General features: G+C 42.0%; 1 protein-coding gene across 3 annotated transcripts in view; it reads left to right on the forward strand.

Moving 5' to 3' along the window:
• The window catches only part of CSMD2 (CUB and Sushi multiple domains 2), a 1,639,331-nt gene extending 1,621,131 nt beyond the window's left edge, over positions 1-18,200 (forward strand). For all 3 annotated transcript variants that reach the window (XM_075336114.1, XM_075336115.1, XM_075336117.1), the window contains 9 exons: positions 3,578-3,689; positions 4,347-4,526; positions 6,913-6,978; positions 7,300-7,461; positions 9,703-9,815; positions 11,537-11,624; positions 11,721-11,856; positions 14,187-14,359; positions 15,235-18,200. In XM_075336114.1, the coding sequence (XP_075192229.1) occupies positions 3,578-3,689; positions 4,347-4,526; positions 6,913-6,978; positions 7,300-7,461; positions 9,703-9,815; positions 11,537-11,624; positions 11,721-11,856; positions 14,187-14,343 (1,014 nt within the window). In that variant the 3' untranslated portion in view covers positions 14,344-14,359; positions 15,235-18,200. The remainder of the gene's footprint in view (positions 1-3,577; positions 3,690-4,346; positions 4,527-6,912; positions 6,979-7,299; positions 7,462-9,702; positions 9,816-11,536; positions 11,625-11,720; positions 11,857-14,186; positions 14,360-15,234) is intronic.
• The last annotated feature ends 1,875 nt before the right edge of the window (positions 18,201-20,075 follow it).

Raw genomic sequence — 20,075 nt, forward strand, 5'->3', positions numbered from 1 at the left:
TAATCTATTTCCAGAATTAATAGTAAAGGCTAGTAAAATTGTGTGTCAGCTTCAGGCTTAGGTATATAGTGAGCATACTCTCCGAAATATGAATGCTTTATAGTGTGTGCTTGGACCAGCAATGCCAACTCAGAAACAATAAAAGAACAATGAATCTTGGGCCGTTGCCTATGTGCTTCACTGCAAAAATCTGAAGCGTAAAATCCTGTAATATCCCGTATTTGGCAGTACTGCCATCACTCCTGTCCTGGCACTGAAAAGCAATCTACATGAAGATAATGAAGAGAAGGCGACGTGGACTATTCCTCCAGGAATTATTAACACATTGACTTGGCACTTTCATTATGTTAACTATTTTAGAGTTCATCAATATAGTAAAAGCCTAGGTTCTAGCATGAAATGTTTGTTTCAAATGACTGTTTATGTGAAAAGTGTTACACATAAATCAGCAATTTACTGTAAATAGGCCAAAGATTCAGCTAGCTGCCATATTCCTCCTGTTCCTAAATATCCTGGCTAAAGCAGAGGGGCTTGTAAGCATCAACCTAAACACCCATTGATGAAAACTCACTAATTAGAACAATAACGCGTTTGCATCATGTACAGTCAGGATTGTTCTTTTTGGAACATTTCTTTATGACAAAGATAAACACTTCTTGTTATATGGCATTTTCAGTAAATCTTTTATAATTCCATGTGCAAAAGATCTTTCACAAAGAAAATAGACTGAAGCTCACAGCTTTCAGATTTTTTGTCTCCTGCTTAAAGGGAGCCTGTCAGGTACAATATGCACCCAGAACCACGAGCAGTTCTGGGTGCATATTGCTAATCCCTGCCTAACTGTCCCTGTATCTAGTAGCATACATAAAAACTATTTCCAAAGATCCTTCATTATATGCTAATGAGGCCAGCAATTTGTCGCAAAGGGCGTTAGTTCCCTTGGCTAGGCGGCCCCCTTAGCATGTAAGCATGCCCCTGTGGGCATACTAACATGCTAATGAATGTGCTGAGTCCGAGGCATGGTCACACTTATCTCTGCTGCCACTGCGCCCGACACTGGATTTCGGCTCAGTGAGCATGATCCCCGGACTTCCGGTCATGCGCACTATGAAGCCGGGTGTACACGTCCAAACTGGTATAGTGCGCATGAGCGGAAGTGCCGGGGACTTCTGATCATGCGCACTGACCCTATGCCCAGCGTTCTGTGGCGGTACAACAGACACAGGTACACGCGTCACTGACAATGACCCTGGGCAGTGGGCATTCAATAACATGTTAGCACACCCCTGTGGGAATGCTAAAATGCTAAGAAGGCAGAAAGAGCGCAGGAACTAATGCCCTTGCAACCAGTCACTGCACTCATTAGCATATTATAGAGGATCTTTCGAAATACTTTTTCTAAAGATCCCTTTATCTATGCTAGTATACATGTGACGCCCTGGGCAAGCCAGGGGTCACAGGTCATCACACCACCACACCCTACACCCCAGTTAGGAACACCCAAGCTACCAAAATCCTTGTTGCCTTCCTCCAGGGGCTGATGTTCACACCAGGGGGTGGGCCAGGCGGTTGGCACCGCCCACCGAGGAGTACACAGCCCTGGAGGCAGGAAAACCAGGCAGTCCAGTGAGGGACGTGGAGGAGTAAACAAGTAGTCAAGTGAAAGTAGAAGGAAGTGAAGTGGTAGAGGAGCAAAGAAGAAAACTGGAGTAAAGGAGTAAAAGTGACAGTAAGAAAGCCTGAAGCTGGTCCGGGTGTGTGCCCCGGACTGAGACAGCAAGGTCAGCAGACGGCGGTGACTGTCTGGAGGGGTGATTGTTCGGAGGTTCCTGGAAGGACCGCGGACGGGTGGTGACCCGGCGGTCTGGAGCAGTGTACAAAGGACAGTCAGCACCAGGGCAGGGGCCTCTCGGACCCCGGCAAGGCTAGGAGTCGCCATAATTTGCCAAATCCGTCAGTGAAGGGGACGGCTGTCTCCCAACAACCAAGTCCCGATTGAAGGCAACAGCCCAACCATTAAAACAGAGACACCGCCACCGCCAGGGCACCAGTTTCTGAGGGCCAGCGCCTGCGGGCAAAGAGTAGAGCTCCTCCGGTCCAGCTTGAAGCCAGGGAGCGGGTTACCGGTGGGAACCCATCGAAACCATCAACAACATAGGTGCAGGACAAAGGGACATCACCGTCACCTACTGGGGAAAGCAAGTGCAGCCGTCCGTGGGAACCGTCTTTCCAGCCGTGTGTTTTACCGAGAACTGTGTCATCGTCTCAGGCTGAGTGAGTACCACAGTGCCGCAAGGCACAGCGCTGCCCCCGCGTCCCTGCGCCCACCAAGCCCTGCATTTTTCACCTCATCACCGGGCCCCGGGATCACCAACCCCTACCCACCGAGGGGCAACACAACAACTTGCTGCTTCACACCATCACTCCCGGAATCCCCACACCGAGCAGCGGTGGTGTTAACAAATCACCACAACCGTGGGTGGCGTCACGGACAATAGACTATATCCCAAAACCCTATCCCTTTCACTCACAGGCGAGGAGTGCCGCTCGAGAACCCCCGGGATCCGGCCCACCGCTCGAGCCACCACTGAGCAGCAGCAGCCGGACCCGAGCAGAGGGGTGAGCGCAGTGCTGACACCCTCCTCCCCGCCCGCGACATACACAGGAATGGTTAGGCAGGGATTAGCAATATACATCCAAAACTGCTCGTGGTTCTGGGTGCATATTGCACCTGACAGGTTCCCTTTAAATGGAAGCTATCATCAGAAAATGACCTATTGTATAAATCCGGTGTTTGTATTATATTAAATTAAATTATTTGTATTAAATCCCATGTTTTTTCCATAACACAATCTTTAATAAAATAATAAATAAATAATAATAAATAAATTATACTATAAAAATAATAAAAACAAATAAAAATAAATAATTAAATAAAAAGTAATAATAATAAGAAGAAGAATAAGAAATAAAATAAATAATAAAAAATAATAATAAATTTATTTGTAATTTTGCAATTTTCACAACGGCCACTGGAGCATTTTTAGACTCATATTCCTGCTCTCTCAGAGAACGTTTTCAGCAAGGCTTCATTAACAATGAGCGCCGCACAACCAGTTCTACGCTCCCCTACTGTATCCTCACCTATCCCTTGTAGACTGTGAGCCCTCGCGGGCAGAGACCTCTATCCTCCTGTACCAGTTTGTGCCTTGTATTGTTTATGATTATTGTACTTGTCCCTATTATGTACACCTCTTTCACATGTAAAGTGCCATGGAATTGATGGCGCTATGATAATAAGTAATAATAATAATAATAACAACAACAATATGTGATAACATAGCTCACCCTGCCTGTACATGTTGTTTCCTGAAACAATAGAATGATAGTGTCTAAAAAAAGACCCAGTCACCAGTATGAAACTTTTCTATTTTTATTTATAATACAAACTTTGTGTTAAAAAAAAATGTGATTTAGCACAAAATTCTGATATAAACAATAGGTAATTTCCTGATGATAGTTTCTCATTAACTTGCCTTAACACATTGTACATATTCACGTCTCTTTCTACACACAGGTTGGCAGTACTGTATTATTCAAGTGTCAGAAAGGATACCTACTACAAGGCTCTACTACTCGGACCTGTCTTCCAAACTTGACTTGGAGTGGGCTGCAGCCGGAGTGTATTCGTAAGTCAGACCTATAAACAAAACCGGAGATTGGGTTTAATAAGGGGAATATACCAAGCTTTTTATCTCAGGACTTTAGTATTGGCTATTGTATAGTATAAAATTTAGTTTTGGTGTATAGGGATCTATTCACTAAGAATGGTGTTAAGGGGGTATTGGCATAAGATGCACCGAATTCATTAATATGTACATTCCACTTAAGGAATATGGAGGCATCTTCTCAATGACATACACCTCCATGCATCTTGCCAGAAATGCTTCTCTAGTCAGGGACTGGAGTAACATTTTTGGCGAAAGTTACAAAAATAAAGTGGAGTTAACTCTGATTAATTCAGTGGGCGGGCACCGCAACGAACCATCATGCTCATGCTCTTCACACTTTGGCAGAGCTGGCAGAGTCTAGTGTGAAAATGCTAAAGATTGCAACATTTTTGCACAACTTCATGTTACACAAACATTTTGAAGTTTTTAAAATATTATACACCAGAAAACTGGCAAAAACAATTTGATGACTCGGCCCCATAGAGTGTTACAAGAGCCTACTCTATATTATGTGATGGTTACTTTAGGGAAAGTTATGAATAAGTAAAGATTATTTAATATTAGCCTTATCTAAATACTGGGCTTTCAATATGTGCTTTTCTTTATTTTCTATAGCCCACAACTGCAGACAGCCAGAAACCCCTCCTCACGCCAATGTTGGAGCACTAGATCTGCCATCTTTGGGCTACACCTTGATTTATACATGCCAGTCTGGCTTTTATCTGACTGGAGGTTCAGAACATAGAACCTGCAGAATGGACGGGAGCTGGACAGGGAAGCCACCTGTATGTCTCGGTGAGTGACCATGGTGCTTTATGCCTTGCTTTTAAGATATCATTTTAGCTAAAATACGAGTACTATTGTCTTAATCAGATAACGGTGTATATTGATTACTAAAAAAATGAAACAGAGGATTCCATGTAGGCTGAGAAAGTAATGGGGCCATTTTCATTGAGTTGGACCTCTTATCTCTCCTTGGGTTTCTTTCTGTTTGAATTCATTAGTGTAATAAGCATTGATGTGCTGCTAGTGCAACAATTTTAAGATTTTCACAAGATTTTTACAAGAGCAGTATAATATAAGGTAATTGACTTTTATCTTCTATTAATTAGTGGCACAATTACATATGTTGGCATGCAGATACTGTATATCTATCTGCTGTAACTTAATATATACTTACTACAGTATGTGTACTTGTAATTTAGAGATCTGACACAGACGAGACATAAGAGAACACAGTTATGCATGCCCACCAATACTGACACAACCAGCGTCAGATCTAACACAGGTGGAAGTGGCAATATACTCACCGATTTCTATCTTCCCCCGTTTCCAGCGCCACTCCTATCCTCTTACCAGTCATGTGACTTCTATTTCAACTTTACAGATCACACCATGGTGTATGCGTGAACTGCAAGTTGCAATTGCAATGTATGTCTATGCAACGTCAGAATAGACTTACATTGGAAAAGCAACTTTTGGTACACAGACATGGCCTTATGTGATCTGGCTAGTCAGAAAAGCCATCCCGTGGCCCAGAAGAGGACAGGAGCTGAGCTATAACCTGGGGAAGACTGCGATCAATGAGTAAATTACCACGCTTACTCTACATTAGTTATAAATTTACACAGGTTTAAGCAATAAAAAATTGTGGAAGTGCTTTTTTAATGTTTATTTGGTGGGGGCACTGTATATCAAGTTTGTGATCTTCAGCGAAAGACTGAGGTGTAAGGCTACTTTCACATTTCCGTCATTTTCCCTCAGTCACAATCCGTAGCTTTGAGAAAAAACTGAATCCTGCAAAATAATTTGCAGGATTCCATTTTTTCACATAGACTTGTATTAACGACGGATTGCGACTTGCGTTGCATCCGTCGCGCAACGGATCAGTCATGGAATGACTGACCATCGGACAGAAACAACTGACAATGCAACATTTTTCCAAGCGTCAAAACGGCGCACTGCGCAGGATTCCATCGCATCCTTCAAGAGGTATAATGGTTGTCTATGGTGCAGGATTCCGCTGTAATCCGTTGCACAACGGAATCCAGTGCTGGATTCTGTCATTTTCTGAGACACTTACATGCTATCGACTGGTCCATCTTAGAGGAAAGGGGAGTGTCTTAGACTAGATTACTTGCACTGTCCTTTTGTAGTGTGAAATCCTCTGCTATTAGATGAATCAGCCCAGGGGTAGTGTCTAAAGGTGGTGTCACACATAGCGACGCAGCAGCGATCACGACCAGCGATCTGACCTTATCAGGATCGCTGCTGCGTCATTACATGGTCGCTGGTGAGCTGTCCAACAGGCAGATCTCACCAGCGACCAGTGACCAGCCCCCAGCCAGCAGCGATGCGTGGAAGCGTAACTAAGGTAAATATCGGGTAACCAAGGAAAGCACTTCTCTTGGTTACCCGATATTTACCTTAGTTACTAGCGTCTGCCGCTCTCACGCTGCCAGTGCCGGCTCCCTGTTCCCTGCACTCCTAGCCAGATTACACATCGGGTTAATTACCCCATGTGTACTCCAGCTACGTATGCAGGGAGCAGGGAGCCGGCTCGGGCAGCGTGAGAGCGGTGGACGCTAGTAACTAAGGTAAATATCGGGTAACCAAGGAAAGGGCTTCTTGGTTACCCAATGTTTACCGTGGTTACAGCTTACCGCAGGCTGCCAGACCCCTGCTCCCTGCTCGCTTCAGTTTGTCGCTCTCTCGCTGTCACACAGAGATGTGTGCTTCACAGCGGGAGAGCAACGTCCAAAAAATGAAGCAGGACATTCAGCAACGACCGGCGACCTCACAGCAGGGGCCAGGTCGTTGCTGGATGTCGTCACACGCAGCGACAGCTACGGGACGTCGCTCCTACATCACAGAAAATGGTGACTTAGCAGCGACATCGTTGTCGTCGTCGCTATGTGTGACACCACCTTAAGACCTCTAGAGCACATTGTGCATAGAGAATAGAGCTCTAGAGCCATTGTGCAAACATGAAGCACTGGAAATCAGATAAATAATGTCAAAGAGATAAAAAAAAAGAACATCAGGCATTTTAGCTATGCACTATGCAATAATTGTGAAATATTTATTGGGAGGTGAAGGGTTACTTTAAGAGTGAGATATTAATTCCGTACACTACAGAACTAAGATTATATATAAGCCTTACTAATGTTGTTTGTTTCAGCTGATGTAAGGCCCAGTGGAAAACCTCTCTCTCCAGTAAAGGAGCCTCCTATGCAAAAAGCTTCTGGTAAGAAATGTTCCTTTTAGCTGGTGTGACAATTATTGTTACAATAAAGTGTCTATATATCTATACATATCTACAATAATTGGACATTTCCCACCCTGCTCTAGGTATCACATCCTGTATTTCTAACATAGAGAGATACTGGTTAGTTGTGTGTCTTGGTGATAGTATTATTATGGATAGACATTTGTCAGCTCAGAAGGTGGTTTCCTTTTATTGATTTATTTACATATACATCTATTACATCAATGACAGTGATACAACATGGTTTAGATATATAAGGGCTGCTGCAAGAAAGTTGTTAATATGAGGTTGATATTCCAGTTCCTGCAGATGTGTTTGCTAAGGACTCTCTTTGGAAAGGATCCTATGAATATCAAGGACGGAAGCAGCCCGCCATGCTGACAGTCACCAGTTATGAACTTGTAAGCAGTAAAGTGAATGCTACAATGATCGATCACAGTGGGGTAGAGCTTCAAGTATCTGGTAAGCAGGGCAAATTCAATCCCAACCTACATATCTTAAAGGGTTATTCTCATGTTAAAAAAAAAAAAAAAGAACATCAGTAGACACTTAACAAATTAATGAAGTCTGTCATTTGCTAGCTATGTCTATTAGCTCCATTCTGTTCCCATCACAGCTTTTTTTGTTTTTAATTTATTGATCAATGCCAAGTAGGCTAGCCAATAGATATAAGCGGACCCATTGAAGTTCAGGTTCTATGGGTTCAGCCAGACTTAAGATAAAGTTCTGGATCCGGACTTGACCTGAACCTTATTGGAAGTCACTAATTGGACAGTCCAGGTCTCCACCCAAATACAACCAGCCATAAACAGAATACTTCCAGGGGAGTGAGGGGTTTTTTTTTCTTTTTTTCGATAACACTGATTTTACCCCAAGTGGGAGCCATTCAAACACTGCACGTGACCCACACTTGATCGAGCACTGAGCATACCCGAGCAGTGATGCTCGCTGGACTGGTCTGCATACATAAAGCACCCAAACTCTGAACTCGAACATTGATTTTGTGTAAAGTCTGTGTTTGGTACAAACACCAAACTTTACTGTTCGTGTCCACTCATCTCTACTAGCAGCCATTGTTGCGTGATAGCAATAGCCAAATGTGTAGAATAACTACAAGCTGTTTTCAGCTGAACTAGTAAGCACTTTCCTGAGGCTGTCCATGATCTCTGGAGTGCGCCATTAGCTCCTGATTCCAGCTAGCTTTAGAACTGCATTTCCAATGCTCTAGAACGCAAGGCTGACTCATATTACAGCATCAGAGCATGCACAGTTCAGACTAGGAGTGTGATGATGCAGCTGGCCTTGACTGTCACACAGTCTGGGATACACACCCTTCCAGCAGCCAGAAAAGCAGGAGGCTGTGGAGCCAAGAAAGACCAGAGGGACAAATCCTTTAATTAAGGTGATATCAGTATCCATTTTTGACCATGTTTTAAAATATGTATATAAAATACATGTACTGTTTAGTACTTTAGTAAATATGTCCTGATTCATATGTTCTTTAATATTGCATAATGGATCTCAATGGTCCCTAATCTAAGCGCTGTATGGCTGGTGTGAGGTGAGAAAACAACCTTGGGAGGTAGAGGCTCGGGAAGTGCTCTGCCACACTCCATTTACATGTATTACAAAATACTGACTTCTCTGGAATGCAGCAACAGATAAAAGATATAAAGGTTTCAGCCGATCTAGATTTCAAAGATCTGCATTGTCATATTTGCTGTTAGAGGGGAGGAGTGATTTTACTGACAGGTTACCTTTAAATTCTTTATGTTTGATGTGAAAAAAACACTGTTTGTGATTAAAAGGAGATTATTTTGTTATCTGATCATACTCTAAAGGCTGCTTTACATGCAGCGACATCGCTAGTGATGTCGTTAGTGAAAGCACCCGCCCCCGTCGGTTATGCGTCACGGGCAAATCGCTGCCCGTGGCGCACAACATCGCTAGGACCCGTCACACGTACTTACCTGCCTAGCGATGTCACTGTGGCCTGCGAACCACCTCTTTTCTAAGGAGGAGGTTCGTGCAGCGTCACAGCGGCGTCACACGTGCAATAGAAACGGAGGGGCGGAAAGCAGCCAAAAGAAAGTGATGCCCACCTCGTTGCCAGGGGACGCAGGTAAGGTGTTGATCCTTGTTCCTTGGGTGTCATACGTAGCGATGTGTGGTGCCTCAGGAACGACGAACAACCTGCGTCCTGCAACTGCAACGATATTTGGAATTAGAAAGACGTATCAACGATTAGGTGAGTAATTTTGATCGTTAGCGGTCGTTCGTACGTTTCACACGCAACGACATCGCTAACGAGGCTGGATGTGCGTCACGAATTTCCATGACCCCAACAACATCTCATTAGCGATGTCGTTGCGTGTAAAGCCCCCTTATGACTTCATTGAATTTTCCAGCAAGAGAGTAATCCAAATTACATAAACAAGTCTACAATCATTTGAATCTATACCTTAAAAAAATAAAAAAACAATATTTTTTATATATATATATATATATATATATATATATATATATACATATAATTTATCTGTGTTTAATTTGGATCTATTTGTATATTTTTACGATATAGGAGACATGAACAAAATGTAGGAAACCAACCATCAGATTTCTTATTAGCAGTGTTTCTTGTATACCGCTCTATCTATTGATGGACTACTCTCCTCATGCAATGGTTTATGACAATTATTGTAGGTATTTTCAAAAAAGAAGAATTCCACCTCCTTCTCCAGGCGTACCAAATACGAGGACCAAAGGACATTGTCATGGAAAAGTTCAAGATGGAGAGTTGGGCTTTGGACGGACATGTAAGTTTACCAGTCCTTATGATAACGAAGATATGGAAATGTAGGACAGGACTGAATCTTCCTATACAGTAACTACTAATTAAAGATAAATACCACAATACAAGGTCCTAAGATGAGGTGCTCAATTTCTATTTTATGGGCAGTATAAATCACTGAAGGATTAAATGTTACTAGACATCTGTATAATTTCTGAGAGCCCAAGGTCAGAAATCCCGACAAGACCAAACCTAGTAGGTATAGTCCACAGATGAGAGTCACCAGGTTTCATTGGGCCTAAATCTGAATTCAGTGCATGACTATTGATTGCTTGTGAGAATAGGGACAGATGATGGAATGATAAGGACACTCCTATTGTCATGTGAATACAGTCGAGTTATGAATGACTGAGAAAGACATTCCGCCACCCTGAATATAAATGAAGGACAGGAATCTAATCGCCTCAGAGATTTCCTGCAGAAGGGAAAAGAACAAGAGCCTCTTATCTATTGTCACATGCTATCATTCTATTCTGCACATTTTTGCATGTTAGAATTAAACCATGTGCATCCATATGAGATCTGCATTGTAAAACCAAATTAACACCAACCTTTTCTAGTCTTTTCTGCATATCGTTTTATGTCAACCTTCATCGAGAGTATTTTAGCACTTGGTAAACAGTAATACTGGCACGCTCATAATATGGTGCTAGTGGATACAAAAGCAAAAAATGACAAAGAAAAATGAATTGTATGAGGGAGATTGTGTGACCACCAGAACAGGGCTCTATATAACAATACAAAATGTGAAGGAGCAGTTTAGGTAAAAGGTCATAAATTATAATGCCACATTTTGCATTTACAGAAGTGTCCTTTCCTATCTTTCCTCTTGCCTGAAAATATCCCAAGATGAGTGGTGGAAGATGGACAATGTTAAAAAAAACCCTTTGCATAATTGTTTTTTCGAAGGTGACAATTTATCGATTCATGTTGTGATATCTCAAGCCAAGAGGAAAAGTTAGGAAATACACATCTGTGCACTGACGTTTCATGTTGAAACCACCATACAAATCTTATACAGTGGAAGCTTGAATTACAAGAATAATTGGTTCCGGGAGTGTGCTCTTAAACCAAGTTACTCTTATATCAAAGCGAATTTACCCATAGGAAATTATTGAAACGCAGTCAATTCGTTCCACAACCCAAAAATATTTACTGTATTTATACAAACTTATTACAGTAATACAAAATAATGTCCTGTATTCATATAAAATTATTACAGTACACTAATACAAAATACAGTACAGTACAGTAAAAACATATAAAGTTAAAAATTAAACTGCACTTTAGCTTCCAATAGAATTATTAATGTGCGAGAGTTACAATACAAGCAATGTGCTGTACTGGTTAGCCAAAAGAGAGTACAATACTGTATCCATAAATGGAAATTTACAGAAATGCTATATAGGTTATACTGTATACAGTAAACAATACATATGGACAGACGTTACCTCTAGAGCGGGTCAAAATGCGGTGAAAGGACAGAACCGGAAGTGTACACATTGGTAATTTGCTCTTATTGCAAAGCATTGCTCATAAACCAAGTTACAAATTTGTAAAAAGCGTTGCTTGTCTAGCAAAATGCTCTCAAACCAAGTTACTCTGAATCCAAGGTTCCACTGTACTTTCTGATAACACAAATATGAAAGATATTTGCATATGTATAATTGTACTGTTCTTACATAGGTATCTTCTGAATCTGCTGGAGGGACATATGTTTATCAGGGCTTTGTGCGTGGAAAAGGATTTGGCCAATTTGGACTCCAAAGGATAGGTAAGTGAAGCTCCAGTTGTAGCATGGATGAATATGGATGTCATTGAAATCGGAGTAGAATAATTGACTAACGTGTGCCCTCTTTTGGTCCCATAGACAGGAGATTACTCGAAAATAGTCCTGACACAATAGGACATTTCCCATCTAACAGCAGCTCAGTGGCAGCTGCTATCCTTGTGCCTTTTATCGCTCTCATCATTGCTGGTTTTGTTCTATATCTCTACAAACACAGGTATAAAACTTATTAGTTGTGCATTCTCTCCATTTGTAGTGCATGGAATTCAGTCTACTATAAAGAGTAGCTGGGCAATTGGTGTATCCATTACAGAACATAATACCATGCAATTCCTTACTCATTCCGCTAGATTTACATCAGAGGTCTGAACCTGCTTTGTGCAGTTATGTTAAGTCACCTTCAATAGACCTCTATTGTTTTTATCTCTTTCTCTTAAGGCCCCGTCACACTAAGCAACATCGCTAGCAACATCGCTGCTAACGAACAACTTTTGTGACGTTGCTAGCGATGTTGCTGTGTGTGACATCCAGCAACAACCTGGCCCCTGCTGTGAGGTCGTTGGTTGTTGCTGAATGTCCTGGGCCATTTTTTAGTTGTTGCTGTCCTGCTGTGAAGCACAGATCGCTGTGTGTGACAGCGACAGAGCAACAACTAAATGTGCAGGCAGCAGGAGCCGGCTTCTGCGGAGGCTGGTAACCAATGTAAACATTGGGTAACCAAGAAGCCCTGTCCTTGGTTACCCGATATTTACCTTTGATACCAGCCTCCGCCGCTCTCACTGTCAGTGCCGGCTCCTGCTCTGTGCACATGTAGCTGCAGCACACATCGGGTTAATTAACCTGATGTGTGCTGTAACTAGGAGAGCAAGGAGCCAGCGCTAAGCATTGTGCGCTGCTCCCTGCTCTGTGCACATTTAGCTGCAGCACACATCGGGTTAATTAACCCGATGTGTGCTGTAACTAGGAGAGCAAGGAGCCAGCGCTAAGCATTGTGCGCTGCTCCCTGCTCTGTGCACATTTAGCTGCAGCACACATCGGGTTAATTAACCCGATGTGTGCTGTAACTAGGAGAGCAAGGAGCCAGCGCTAAGCATTGTGCGCTGCTCCCTGCTCTGTGCACATTTAGCTGCAGCACACATCGGGTTAATTAACCCGATGTGTGCTGTAACTAGGAGAGCAAGGAGCCAGCGCTAAGCATTGTGCGCTGCTCCCTGCTCTGTGCACATTTAGCTGCAGCACACATCGGGTTAATTAACCCGATGTGTGCTGTAACTAGGAGAGCAAGGAGCCAGCGCTCAGTGTGCGCTGCTCCCTGCTCTCTGCACGTGTAGCTCCGTGCGGTGGTAACCAAGGTAAATATCGGGTTGGTTACCCGATATTTACCTTAGTTACCAAGCGCAGCATCTTCCACGCGGCGCTGGGGGCTGGTCACTGGTTGCTGGTGAGCTCACCAGCAACTTGTGTAGCGACGCTCCAGCGATCCCCGCCAGGTCAGGTTGCTGGTGGGATCGCTGGAGCGTCGCAGTGTGACATCTCACCAGCAACCTCCTAGCAACTTACCAGCGATCCCTATCGTTGTTGGGATCGCTGGTAAGTTGCTTAGTGTGACTGGACCTTTAGTCTTGGCGGATATCCAATTTTAAGTATCTTTAAAATTGTAATATGAAATGTAGTATGATGATTTAGGTTTTATCAAAAGAACAGAAATCAAATGCTGATTATTGGGTTCACCTCTGGACCATATCTAGCTAAGTAACGTCACATACTGTTTCCTTACACAATAATTCCAACTAAAGAGATAAAAAAAAATCACAAAAACCCCCTTTAAAGGGAATCGGTCAGCAGGTTTTTGCTACCTCACCTGAAAGCATCATGATTAGGGATGATCGAATATCACTTCACGAGTATTCGACAAATAGGTCGCCACTATGCGAATATTCAATGTGCAATGTAAGTCTATGGGAAGCCCGAATAGTTGCTATTCGGGTTTCCCATAGACTTACATTGCGCATCGAATATTCGCAAATAGTTGAATAGCGGCGACCTATTCGTGAAATATGGGTGTAGCCGAATATTTGAGGTATTCAGTCATCCCTAATCATGATGTTAGGGTACAGACCCTGATTCCAGCAACGTAGTTTCTGCAGTTTTGATAAAGTTCTTGCATTATCAGCGGTAGATTTACCTGTTCTCTGAATTCCAAACTCTGTATCAACCCATTCACGTCACTGCATAGGCAGAAAGCTGCATATCAGTGTTGGGAAGGCAAGGTTGGATTACCTTCTTATAAACTAAGTAATCCTGCTGATGTAAGTGACACATTGGTCTCTGACACTACATCATGCTGCTTTTGGATAAGGCGACCTGAAAACGTGGTGACAGATTCCCTTGAGAAAGCCACGGTAAAAGAGAGATTATAGTTTTGGCCCACATAAATGATACATTCTGGATAGTGCTTTACCCTTCATTTCAGTGTACACTGTAGATATTGTTGCATGTGATATGTCATCTTTAGCCTTCATCATCTATACTTTGTTTTTCGTGTAGAAGACCTAAAGTTCCATTTAATGGGTTTGCTGGACATGAGAATACAAATGGTCGGGCCACATTTGAGAATCCTATGTATGAACGAAATGTGCAGCCTACAGAAATTGTGGCAAATGAGACAGAGTTTACGGTCAGCACAGTGTGCACTGCTGTATAGCACCCGCCCTTTACAGGTATGTCCAGACATTACTGTACATATTAAGATGATAGGCAAAAAATCTAGTTAGTCTTAGGTTAAAATGGTGTGCCAATTTCTAAAAATGCTAAAATTTCTACAGTCAATGCCAGCCAACCTAGTGTATGTTATTCCATTTATGTTGGTTCGAATACTATAGTACCTTGCAAAATTCTAGTTTTTGAGCACAGGCCAAGTGTCCCAACAATAAAATATTCCTGTGGGAGAGCAGATGACTAAAAATAAGGGCATGGGAAATGACTGTATAATGGTCTGAGTGCGATCCAACAAAACATCAGATCCTGCCCAGACCAATGTTAGTCAATGGAGCGAGCACGTCATATTTTTTCCTTGGACAAGTTTGATCTAATATTCTGATTGCACTGTGCCATGCAAGTCAATGAATGCATAGAAGTCATCGGACTGCACTCGGATGACATCTGAGTACAGTCCAATTTCTGAAGACTCATACAATGGAGAAGAAAGAGACATTTTGCTCTCCACCTTCTGCTCACAGTATGCTCCAATCATTACATCTGAGAGAATCTGAACACACTATGCTGACACTCGGATCTAACTCTGACCAAACCATGAAAAGTGTGCCATTTGCATAATCGCCCTGATTCTATGGGATGAGAGAATCAGTGGCCCTGCCCTTAGATAAAGCTTCATGGCGGACGTTGGTCAGATTTCATTTGTTTAGTAGTACCAGTACACTATTTACAAGGTGGCACAATGTAATTATAGGCTAAGGAAATATTAGACTAAGTTTTCATTTCCTCTGCATCCTCTTTAAAACCCATTTATCCATTTCTGTTGTCCAAAATTTAATGTAAATAATAATAATAATGGGATTTCTTTTTCTTTTTTTAGTAAATTAGGTTTACTCGGAGTCTCCGTCCTGTCTTTACCTTGCCCTGCACATTATCAGTGGGCAGCTGATTTCACCAGTGCCACTTGTAGCCACGCCATTTTTTGATGACATCCAATGTGTGCCAGGCTGGTGGATTCAGGAGAAACCAGAAGCATACCCTATGTACCAAGATGAAGTAATGCCAAGAGCAGACAACACACCCTCTCTACACCAATCTGCTAGAGTCTCATGCAGCCTTGGCAACTGGGTTTCTCACAACAAGTGGCAAGGCTGCCACCTCAAGAGGTTCTTATCCTCCAGGGACACCGTGCAAGTGCTTTTATACCGAACTTGTATACATGCAATGTTGGTTGGAAGTGGATATAAACAAACCTATATATACAAATATACATATTTTTATTCTGCAAAGAACCAGTTCCAAAAAGTGCTTTTCCTTCATTTTTCTCCACCTGATCCCTGCAGCACATAACAGACTGTGTGGCATTGGCAGGAAGGGGGAGCGCAGCCTTACACCCCAAGTTGGCATTTTCATTTTCAATCAGCCAACACTTGAAGGAGAGCTGTTTATCAATTCTGTGCCAAACTAGCCCTTCCTACAGGTCAACTGAGTGCGCTGGTGCTTGCCGTTTCAGCTAACGATGGATGCATTCAACCAACTTAAAATTCCACCGTACAATATTCTGAAAAGTCTGCCCTCGTTACCTCGAAGTCACGTTCAGTAGGATATTTGAGCTTTTGTGAGCAATGCATTGCAGGTTCCTTAAGGTTTATCATTGATGTTTTCTTGCTAATAAAAACACATTTCAGGTACAAATCATTGCGATAAGCGGGACCCTTACCAAAACGGACTTCCCAGAAGACTATGAGAAAAACTATATAAGAAATGTTTCTGGTTTGGACATACGAATGTTCTGTCTGACGCCATGGAAGGTAGAATAGTCTTGCGTGGTAGTGTAACAGCCCATAGTAAAATACCTCCTTCGATGACCATGAATGAAATTAAGATTTCTTTGAATGTTATGTTATACCAGTTTATATCAGATCAGCAACACTGCAATCTTATATTTTATATAGTTTATATTCTAATTTTCTGTTTCTGTATAGGTGTAGTAATGTGACCAAAAATGGTTCTCCACCCTAGCCCTTCAGTAGGAAGTCACATGCAGCCAGCAGTGATTACAGCTGATGGAGACAACATTGAGCCTGCTTTTTATACATAATAATATTTAGTAGTTTCCAGAAACACACATTATACATTATTTCGGTTTTTATATATTTTCATATTCTGCTGATTTACTTGGTTGGTGTTACTGTGCTACTTTTCATGCTAAACCATTGACTACCTCTTCTGTTATTGAGTGCTGAAGGTTCTTGCAGCATTTCTATTTGTCTCCTGATATCGTCTTGGTACGAGCATTCATAGTTCTTTTAGACATTGTGTGTCCATTTTTCATTCTCTTTTTGCCATAGGAATAACAGAAACAGTTTGTTATTTTGAGCCTTCAAAATTAACAGAATCTATAAAAACAGTGTTACAAATAAGACACCACAGATTTGTCAGCTTTGCATGCATTCCCTTCTTCTACAATGTGTAAATGTGGCATAACCTTAACTATAGACCAGTATTGGAAGTATATGTGGTGCCCTTTAATGGCTTTTAATAAAATGCCAACTCTTGTCCTCCAGCTATTGAAAAACAAATGCCAGCAGTGTCTGAAACTAATTAGCCAGGAAATTAGGAAATGCCGGGGCCATTATTTAAGCTGATGAAATTCTGTGACAAATGTAGGGTTTGGCACTATTGATAGGTCTTATGGCCACAAGGTGTCCTTGCATGGCTTGTGTACTACGATGTGTCCCTGCAATGCATTGCTACATTTTACTCAACATTCTGTTGGCAGTTGTACCATCAGCCGACAGGTTGAACCTTTACTGTAGTGCCACAGGGACGTTCTATACAGGCACATGTAGCAGTTATTATTGCACTTGTTAATGAACAGACGACTAATAAGGTGAATGTAGCCCATATATTTATTTATATTGAAATATCTTGTTGGGGATTTCATGCAAAATTCAGGAATGAAAAGAACAAGCGCAATGTCACTATTTATTTATTTTTTTAGAAATGGTATTTCTGCCTCTTTAAAGATATATAGAATAACAGCTGATGGATACCATGGCAGTTCTGCAAAGCCTCATTACAAGAAATAGCCATTAATTAGAATATTGGGAGTCTAGTTACTCCCATTGTGTCCTTATGGTTAGTAAGTCAAATGCATGAACAACTTATTCTAGCTAATCCTAAACAGGCAGAAATGGTGATTTATATTGAAAGGAACTAATATGTTTAGCAACTTATTTTATCGGTGCTTTAACCTCTTTGCACAACACAGCCGACTGCGGAATACGGCAGATATGCAGATGGTGAACTTCCCTAGCTCGGGTTTACAATGAGGCTCCACTCTTTCTCCCTGTCTGCTCCTTGCTCCTCCAGTCTGAAAATGCAAAACATTATCAGGACTAGCGAAACAGCTCATTGCTCCGCCAATGGCCTCCCCCTTTGCGACCCACTTACTACCCGTGGAAAGGACAAACAGAATAAATAGACTATTTTGTACAGAGATATATTTTTATGAAGATAATTTGTACAGGATAAAAAAAAATATAGAAATTAAAAAAATCTAAATGAAACTGAATCCTTTATGTCCTATTTGGATTATTGTATCCTATGGTAGTGATGAGCTTTTTTGTAAATGTAAAAATGTACAAATGCCTTGTTTACAGAAGATGACTGTATATATGTAATCTATACACACTCTGGCTTGTCTGCAATATAAACTGTTTAATTTATGTGTCTCTGTATATGAGGCTTCATTTTTTGTTCAATTTTGCCTTTTAATTTTCATGATTTTGAAAAGCTATTTTAAATTTTTGGAATTCAAATTAAATCTAAATTTTTGCATTGCTTTGTCTACTGTGAGTTTTGTTTTTAGGGGGATTGAATGGTTTTCCTTTGCAAAATAATCCTTGCTGCAGTGTTTTAATTTTATATTTTAAGAATATAAAATGGGACATAAAGTTCATGATGTTTTTTTTTGTTTGTACTATTGGACCATATGATAAAACATAAAAAAATGATTATTTTTAATAAATAGGCATATTCGTGTTTCTCCAATATTTTTTGTAGTACACTGGCCTGCCTGCCTAAACACTTCCCATGGAAAGCTATATAGACTTTAATGCACAGCCCAAAAAAGCTGAGCCACACACCTTTATGTGCAAAGGACAAAAAAAAAAATAAAGGGAACCCAAAGAAATTGGTGCTGGATCACATGTTGGTAAAAGTGCAATGTGTAGGTGCACATTCACAATGTGGTCATTAACAAACATAACCTAGGATAAAAATAATAAGCTCAGACCCTGTAATAAAAAAAAATAAGTATATAGTCATAATATATAATATAGGGTACTTAGATGACACTGTTTTGATTAAATTAAAACTTAAAACCCATCCTACCGCAAAAAGGTGTACCCAAATAAGATGGATCCTAACTCTTGCAGTTCACCTCTCTACATGATAGCAAGCCTCAAGACAGGACCCAGGCCTCACCGTACTTCTAGTGCCCCAAAGTTGGCAGTTACATTAGTGTTTTATACATATGTGATTTTGTTATTTGAAGTTTGCACTGTTTTTTATATGAGAGATGCAACATACACAGACACTAAATAGTTAACAATCCTCACCTAGCTGGTATCTTAGGTACAAGCATGGTGGGTGGAGTTGTAGTGCATAAAAGTTACTGCAATGAGTTTTGCAAACCAGAGTAGTCAGAGGAGCCAGGGAGAGAAGAACAGAGCGGAAAAAGCAAACATGTAAGGGTATGTGCTCGCAATCAGGATCCACTGTGTCCTGACTTGTGGGGACACGAGTCTCTTCTACAGGAGAATACAGGAGGCCGCAGCTGATCGTGGCTACAATCAGGGTTCAGTGAGCTGCATTCTCTCACTTATGTTCTCCCTATGGGGGACGCTTGCGAGTCCACAGCAAAGAATTGACATGCTTGCGGCTCGGAAAACCGCACCACAAGTCAGTTTTAACTGTGGGCCGTACACTCACAGTGGGCACAAGATTCATAAGAATCCCATCCACTCTGTTTGTACTGTACATCGCAGCATTGTGGACGCAGCTGAAACACGCTGCATCCAAAACGCTGCAAACACTGATCGTGGGCATGTACAGTAATCCCTGTTCCAGTATTTCATATGGCCAGCAGACTTATCTGATAATCAGTGCGGGGCAAAATACGGACTTGTGCTTTTCATAGCAGAGGAATACCTTGGTTCCCTAGAGCAAACAATCTATTGCAAGTGTGGCGCCCTGGACAAGTCAGGTCATCACAGAACAACACCAACACACCCCACACTCCCGGTCAGGCACACCAAAGTCAGACAAAAACCCTTGTTGCCTTCCTCCAGGGGATGATGTTCACACCAGGGGGTGGGCCAGGCGGTTGGCCCTGCCCACCGAGGAGTTCACAGTCCTGGAGGCGGGAAAAGTAAGGAGTTCAGTTTGGAAGTGAAAGTGAGAGGAAGGAAAGTGGTAGAGGAGCAGATTGAAGTTGGTCCGGGTGTGTGGCCCGGACGGATCAGCAAGGTTGGCAGACGGTGGTGACCGTCTACAGGAGTGGCCTATTGGAGCTAGCCATTAGGACCGTTGTCGGGTGGTGGCCCGGCGGTACCGGACCGGTACGCAAAGAGAAGCCAGCACCATCCGGCAGGGGCTTACGGACCCCGACAAGGCTAGGAGTCACCATGAATTTGCCAAATCCGTTAGCGAAGG

Source organism: Anomaloglossus baeobatrachus, chromosome 2, assembly GCF_048569485.1.
Source record: "Anomaloglossus baeobatrachus isolate aAnoBae1 chromosome 2, aAnoBae1.hap1, whole genome shotgun sequence".
NCBI lineage: Eukaryota > Metazoa > Chordata > Amphibia > Anura > Aromobatidae > Anomaloglossus > Anomaloglossus baeobatrachus.